The sequence below is a fragment of the Apostichopus japonicus genome, chromosome 9 (assembly GCF_037975245.1).
Source record: "Apostichopus japonicus isolate 1M-3 chromosome 9, ASM3797524v1, whole genome shotgun sequence".
In the NCBI taxonomy this organism is placed as follows: domain Eukaryota; kingdom Metazoa; phylum Echinodermata; class Holothuroidea; order Aspidochirotida; family Stichopodidae; genus Apostichopus; species Apostichopus japonicus.
The window spans coordinates 18,519,347-18,526,534 of record NC_092569.1 but is presented as its reverse complement, the minus strand read 5'-3'; the positions used below and the strand labels follow the sequence as shown (position 1 = coordinate 18,526,534).

Below are 7,188 nucleotides of genomic sequence, written 5' to 3'. Positions count from 1 at the left end.
TAGCCAAAGCTTAACACAGACATTACTGCTACATGCATGACACCTGGAAGCTTTTGACATCACCTGTCGAGAAGATGGACTGGACTACTATAGTATATTTGGTAATGCGGAATGTACGTTGAAACTCATAACCGAAATATCGAACTGTTACAAAGAACTCCAAGAAAGCAGGGAGCTATTACAAATAGAGAAGCATATGTAACTATTCCTGATCTGAGGGATGCAGCAGGATATTCCTTTCTTTAGTAAAGAACAGTAAGAAACACATTGTCGAGGTGACTCAACTATAGTTTTAAAGAAAAATGTATGATCCATGTAACTTTTAATACCTTCAACGAGAGAAATGCTCACTAAACCATCAGTGACGACTTAGGCGACCTATTATTTATATATGAGATTACGAATTGGTATATTCTGGGGAGGAGGGTATAAAGAATAGGTATATTCTGGGCAATTCCGGGGATTGGTATGATACGTGCGAAAAACGCCACGTCTGCCGTCGAATTATACATGTATTTGTCTCATGTTATAGTAAACGATCAATCTGGCTTTTCGAGTGTTTCCGAAGAGATATCAATTTGACATGTGGGAAGCCAACATTAATTGTAGCTATTAAGATATCTACGTTGGTGATGTGCACCAATCATTCTGATAATGATGCTTTTATTTGACTAGAGATACATGATTAGTGTATTAATTTAAACTGTTTCAATGAACAATATCACCCATATTACATCAGTGGTATATAGACTCCATACTGCACTGAGTAAGAGGAAATGCTCTTGGTCTACCTGAACGTTTAACTTATCTTTCACTGACGAGCGTGTAATTTGCCTATGTGAAAGTTATGACACAAAAACACATGAGGTGAAGTGTTTGTTTTATTTCACTGGAATGATTTAAGAATTAGAAAGAAGAATAAGGAAGCAATTGGCATTCAGTCAGGTTCGAAGCTTCCTTCCTTGGTTTGTTTGGTGAACGATGTTATTTCAAGTTTACATTAAAATATAAGGAAGAGGAATTTCATAGAGTGCAGCCGTATATAATTCAGCATTAGCGCTATCAGTTCAACAGGGAAGGAACTTATGTCCGCAGTATAAAACAAAATAATTAAGAATAGCAATTAGCAGTTTAAATGTTCAATGGAAACCTCTAGTCTCTCTCTGCCTTCACATGTCTCTCCACCCACCTCTCTCCCTCTCTTGCTTTATATATATATATATATATATATATATATATATATTTATTTATTTTACGTTTTACGTTTCAAACATTAAAAAGGAAATGTTAAATCCTCGTTAAATTCGTTCATTTCCATAATAATGTACTACATTAGACTACCAAAATGGACGAGGTCCTTCACGTAGCGCGTTTAAAAAAAAAAAAAAAAGGAATCAAGGTAAGAGTTGTTTCTGCTACACCTAGAAAACTTACTTCTATTCTAAAAAATGCATCGAGTTTCTTTCATATTACATATGCTAACAACTAGCAGTTCAATAATAACTTCATACGGAGCGCGTTTACGAACGCATTGGAAAAAAACTGTCGTCGTTTTTGGTCCCTACATTTTTGGCCGTAGTTTCATTTCCGTGTAATGTAAACCACAATCGTTATCATCACCTGTCATAGAATCCCAAAATATGTTGGTTCCGCGTGTTGACCCATCGAAATCGGCGTTCAAATGAACATTACCACACTCAGCACAGCCATCACCATTGGGAAACCTCTCGCAATAACCATGTTCTGTAACACAACCAGATGCTTCGTCATCGTTGAGTTCTCCAAACCACCAGGCGCCTTTGCGTCTCTCTGCACAATTGAAGTCGGTCCAGTTGTCGTTATCTCGATCATATGTACTGAAAGACATGTTTTTATGCCAGCTCAGTTTATCGTCACCTAAACAAAAATATGATTAAAGAACATAAATCTATATAATATATGCGTACCTAGTGCTGATGAAAAAAAGTAGTCTCAATTTGAGTTAAATAGAGATCACCAGCACCAACATATTTGATTATCTTCTTTATTAAAAAAGGCTTCTCTAATCTTGCAGTCTTGCTAAAACATTCTTATCTTGTTATGCGAAATATTTTACATTTCATTTCATGTTTAGTTACTCATTTCAAATAGTGTACAATATGCACGATAAAATAAAGTATTGATGAATAAAAAAATCTTTAGTTTATAGATTTTTTTTCTTGTTGTTGATAAAATGGTTATGAATAATCAATATCCAACGCATATGTTACGAATAATAGCAAAGATCAACGCTAGTATAATTTCGACAGCAGAACCATAAAATTCCGCTACCGAGATTCAGCAGGAACTGCAACTACCAGTCCTCCAAACTCGCAAATTGGTTAAAAATTCATTGTTTCCTGCGCTTACGTGCCTATGTGTTCAAAACAGATGTGCACATTTCATTCGGAATGCTTACAAAGCTTAATAAGTGATGGTGTTTACCTGTAGTACTGTTAGAATCGTAATCATCAATATTAACCAATCTGTATTTGCCATTTTCATCGCTGATGCGAAAAAGTTCGTACTTTGCGAAGTAAGAGTTTCCGTGTATGTCAGTGACATCGACTCGTAGACTATAATCGTTTTGATTTGTTAAGAAAGACAATTTCTCATTTCCGAGCCAAAATTCTCTATGAATGAAACCAAATCCTTTTGTATAATCGTTCCAGTTTCGGTAGAAGTCTATCGAGCCATCAATTCGTCTTTGAAATACCTGAATAAAGTAATTAAAAAAAAAACATGTATAGAAGTATGAAATCTAATAAAAAAGTAATTTCAATCCATTGTTTTCTACTTCATTATGATGTTAACAGTATCCATGCCATTACGCTGATATTAAAAAAAAAGCTAATAAGGGAAATATATACCTTGGAATAATTTAATCGGCATATGCCGAAAAGTGTTACCGTACAGAATAAGATACATGAGAATAAATTTCTAGATAAGCAATTATTCGAAGCAATTTTGTGAAACACTAATTTCAAGATGGACGTTGTAGGTATCGAAGTTCGTTCGCTCTGTTCAGTGTAATTTAGAAAAAAAAGAGACGTTCTGTTTCCAATATGTTGGTGTGTGAATGTGAAGAGATTAGGAAGGGAGGGGGTAAAGGCGGTAGTGTAGGGTTGACGAAGTGGAACATTCTTCTTCCTGTTTTTTATTAAGCTCATACGTGAGCAAATTCATTAGCTTCAATTCTCTTTCGATATATCTTCACATTTCTTCTTTTGAAAAACATTTCAAACGAAAACGTCATTTCGACGAAATATTTTGTCATCTAGAGTCGTTGTATTATAATTGACTAAATCGATCGTTTCGTACCAGATTCGAAAGAATATTTCACGTTTTCATGTTGTAAAAATGATGCATTTGAAGGGTAAGCATGATTTGAGGGCAGTTACGAACATATTCTCCATCGAGATTTAAATAAGCCAAAATACCCTTGATCGTGTGATATGTAGAACTACTCTCCTGAATCGAAGACGGACAAAAAGGGTCATACTCACTGTCCAACCACCACCGTCAATTGAATTGTTACAGTAAACCTGAAAGGGTTCCAATGAATCAGTTGGCTGGATCAGATACACTCCCGACGTCACATTTTCCCAATCACACGTGTCATGAAATATTTCATGACAATCTTTCGGAAAAGTAGGTTGACGGTAGTAGACCTCTGAGAAACCATCTAAGAGAAAATTAGTGTGTTATGTACAACAAATAAAAATATAGCATTTATGGCATATAGAACGTAGGCCCAATGTAATAACACGTATAACACTGACAGCATACACAACAAAACAAAATCCAACTTGGGCGGATCCGGGATTTTACATTACTCAATGATACCGTTCTGTTTTTACTCTTTGTTTCATAGTATGGTACATTTAATTACATCCATTTACATACATGTATCTACTTACTTTCCGTGCTTCTTCTACTCCTGTAACTGTTTGCACTCTCGTCTTTTAATTGATTCACCTATCAGAAATAAATATTACGGAACACTTTAACAGGTTGTATCCATGGTGTTCCCATATTCGATAGCAGTTAAATTTAAAATATATGTTAATGCGAAAAGCTGATTTACAAGTTTTTAATAGCAACCAAACAACCCTTTTATTCAATTCCTTTAACAACAGCAAACTTGACGGGGAAGACAACGAATATTATTTCTTTGTTTCTGGGGTGATTATACAGCCATAGGTACCACTTTAAGAAAGTACAGGAACCTAGCTCATTACTTGTAGTGGAAAGAACATAACGATATTAAAAAGATGTATCAAAAAGAATTAATACCGTTTGGCCTCTTGTTGCTGACAATACAAATATTATGTAGGAGGGATATACCAATACGAAGAGGAATGCAGAATTCCACGCCGGCACTACCATCATACTTAATGCTAGACTCAAACTTCTTAGACGCACAATACAAATGACTCAGTGTACCGCGTACAGATTTGTCACGGACGTTCTACTCGTAAATGCGTAAGGTTGGCATCTAATATACATTTTGAGTAGTCGAATGAGAACTTTATTTCCTTATACGTCATCTTCCGTGCAAGCATAGAGAGGGAAAGAGAGGCCTTTTATATATCATATCTGCACAACCTACACTTTCGTTTGCTTCCCGTTGTTTTTAGTTACTCTGCTTGGCGTGTTGTCATTTGATATGAACGGGGAAATGAAATGTTACTAGACTTTACCCATTATCTTTCATGGCAAACAAGAGTTAATTACAGAAGTAGAACAACGTTGATCTAAGCCTCTGACAAAAAAAAATCAAACCCTAACACCACCCTTCCTCCACCTCCTCGCCAACAGACAGCTACGAGAGAATGTTTCCATGTTGTTAGTGTAATTCAAAAAGTCATTAAGAAACATTTGTACTGGTGCGATGGGAGTGGGTGAAGTTGATATGTCTAATGTTTGTATTGCTGAACTGGGGAACAGGTTTTTTCCCCTGTAAAGGTCTGTGATGCGTGGTAGTCAAATGAAACGCGATGAAATAATTGCAGATTCTATCACTAATCATATAAGGTACTAGGTACTAGTTGCGTTATAGCTTCATAACTGTGACACGCACTGATGAACACAATCCCCATGGCGTACGGTATTGATATTGAGGGTGGAGTGGGGGCAAATAGTTCGATATACAATTCCTTTGCAATGTTTCTTGATGTATAAAAAAGGAAACTGTTGATAATAAGTAATAAAGCTATAGGTTTATCAACACTTCGTTTATATCTATTAACAAAACCGCAAAATGTCATATGGTGACCCCGACATTATTTTGATGACACCCATTAGCGGAACTCTTGTCGTTCAGCTGCGCATGGTATTTACAAAATTGGTAAATTCAGGAGGTAGTTATATCAAGGTTCAACTAAACGACTGGTTCACGCCTTTGCTTCCTCCAAACTGAATTACTACAACAGTTTGTATGCATAATTTGCCAGATAATTCAGAACGCTGCTGCGCGGCTAGTTTCTCACTAAAAAGTTTGATCTCCACTCCTGCACTCCGTGTTTTGCATTGGCTTCCCGTCTCTCTGCCCATCCAGTGTGAGATCCTACTTCTTACCTACAAAGCGATCATCGGGCTTGCCCCTCAATAAACCACTGACCTTCTTACTCATTTGCGTCGGTCAACTACAGTTACGCTTTGATCTTCCAATCATGCGCATTTGCTATTAACTCCTGGTCCTCGTACCCGCACTCGTTGTGGCGGCTGTGCCTTTTCTGACGCTGTGCCTCCTGTTTGGAACGAACTCCCATTTCACGTTCGTGGCTTTCTATTTTCAAGAGACAACTTAAAACATTTCTGTTTGATTCCAAGTTTACTTATTTTCTTTGTTTCCTGTGTCTCTTTCCTACTTTGTAAAGTGCTTTGAAACGCTGTATTAAGCGCTATATAAATATAAATATAAGTTATTATCATTATTATTATTAATTAACTGGTGGGCTGATATTATATAAAAGTAGTCGACACGGGTTTAATTACTATACCGGAAATGGTAACATCTAGTCCCATAGCAATTTGTTACAGTTTTCATAAAAAAAAAAAACACCAGCCGCTTCGGTGCTTAACGGCGCAGTTAAGGTAACATCCGTCATTATCTATGTTATGGGTACAGAAAGATTCACACCTGCTGTTATAGTGAACATTACCCCGAAACGGTGGTAACGGGAATGGACAATAATAAAGGACTTGAGAAGTGTCTCGTTTGCGGCAGGGTATATCAATTGCAGCTAGACATGGACAATATATGTACAGTGTCCTTACGGTCCTTGGAACACGAATTTCTGAATTTTCCACAATATTTGCTGGAAATAGGTTCAGTTTAATGACTGCCTTGATTTCACGCTTAACGAAAAGTGCAATTAAGCATCACGCAAGGAAGTAAACAAAAAATCACCAAAGTGCGTGAACACGCACCACAAGTTTTATTCAAGAATAAACAAAATATTATGAATGTTTATTATATAAATATGTAGATCCAAGTACTCATTGATTATAAGCAATATTAATATTTATGTTCTCTTTTCTTTCTTAATGCTTCCTATGTTCTTATTTTTTCTGAATTTTCTAGAATTAGAAGAGTATAGTAAAAGGGATAAACCAATACTTATTTCATAAGATGCCTCGGCGAATGTGAACATGCAAATATAACGCAGTATACCGCAATGAACCGTAAATGAATATGGTAGTATCTTACTAGCAAAGAGTGATGCAATATAAAAAAATCATCGCATTCGATTTTGTCAGATTGTAAAGTGAAATCTAGAAAGGTGATGTCGATAGAAGCATTTGTTAGCCTCTTGTTTACTTTCTTTCGTGAAATTGGAAACTTAAAGCAACTATCTGTTTCTTCATGCGTGTTTAATGAATTAGTTTCAATAACCCACGCAACCCACAATCACACTGTAGCATGATCTAGCATGGTACTTGTTCGATGAGGTGGGCAGGCGTTAGGAGTTTGTGGTTGTCCAATTTTTCAAACTCCACAAAAAAAATACGTCTTGATAGTACTGTTACTCAGATAGAATTATGATTGCAGTTAAATGTGTTAGATGCTAGGCAATCATGTAGATTGTTTCGCCTGACAGAAGTTAAATAATTTGCAATGCATGACTTCTAGCATGCTCAATAAATACCGCCATGGCACCGTTT

At 36.2% G+C, this 7,188-nt stretch overlaps 2 protein-coding genes across 2 annotated transcripts in view; both read right to left on the bottom strand.

Moving 5' to 3' along the window:
- Nucleotides 1–7,188, bottom strand: part of LOC139974237 (fibrinogen-like protein A) — a 77,452-nt gene that overhangs the window by 25,010 nt on the left and 45,254 nt on the right. The window lies entirely within an intron of this gene.
- LOC139974233 (fibrinogen-like protein A) lies at nucleotides 166–4,473 on the bottom strand. The gene is made up of 5 exons (XM_071981239.1): nucleotides 4,315–4,473; nucleotides 3,939–3,996; nucleotides 3,525–3,703; nucleotides 2,464–2,734; nucleotides 166–1,896 (listed from the first exon to the last, which is right to left on the bottom strand). The coding sequence occupies exons 1-5, from the start codon at nucleotides 4,408–4,410 to the stop codon at nucleotides 1,562–1,564; spliced, it is 939 nt and encodes a 312-aa protein (XP_071837340.1). The 5' UTR covers nucleotides 4,411–4,473; the 3' UTR covers nucleotides 166–1,561.

Coding starts and splice junctions, on each gene's coding strand:
- LOC139974233 (XM_071981239.1), bottom strand. CDS start 4,410: ATGATGGTAGTGCCGGCGTGGAATTCTGCATTCCTCTTCGTATTGGTA. Junction 3,997..4,314: donor CAGCAACAAGAGGCCAAACG/GTATTAATTCTT, acceptor TATTTCTGATAG/GTGAATCAATTAAAAGACGA. Junction 3,704..3,938: donor GAGTAGAAGAAGCACGGAAA/GTAAGTAGATAC, acceptor ATTTTCTCTTAG/ATGGTTTCTCAGAGGTCTAC.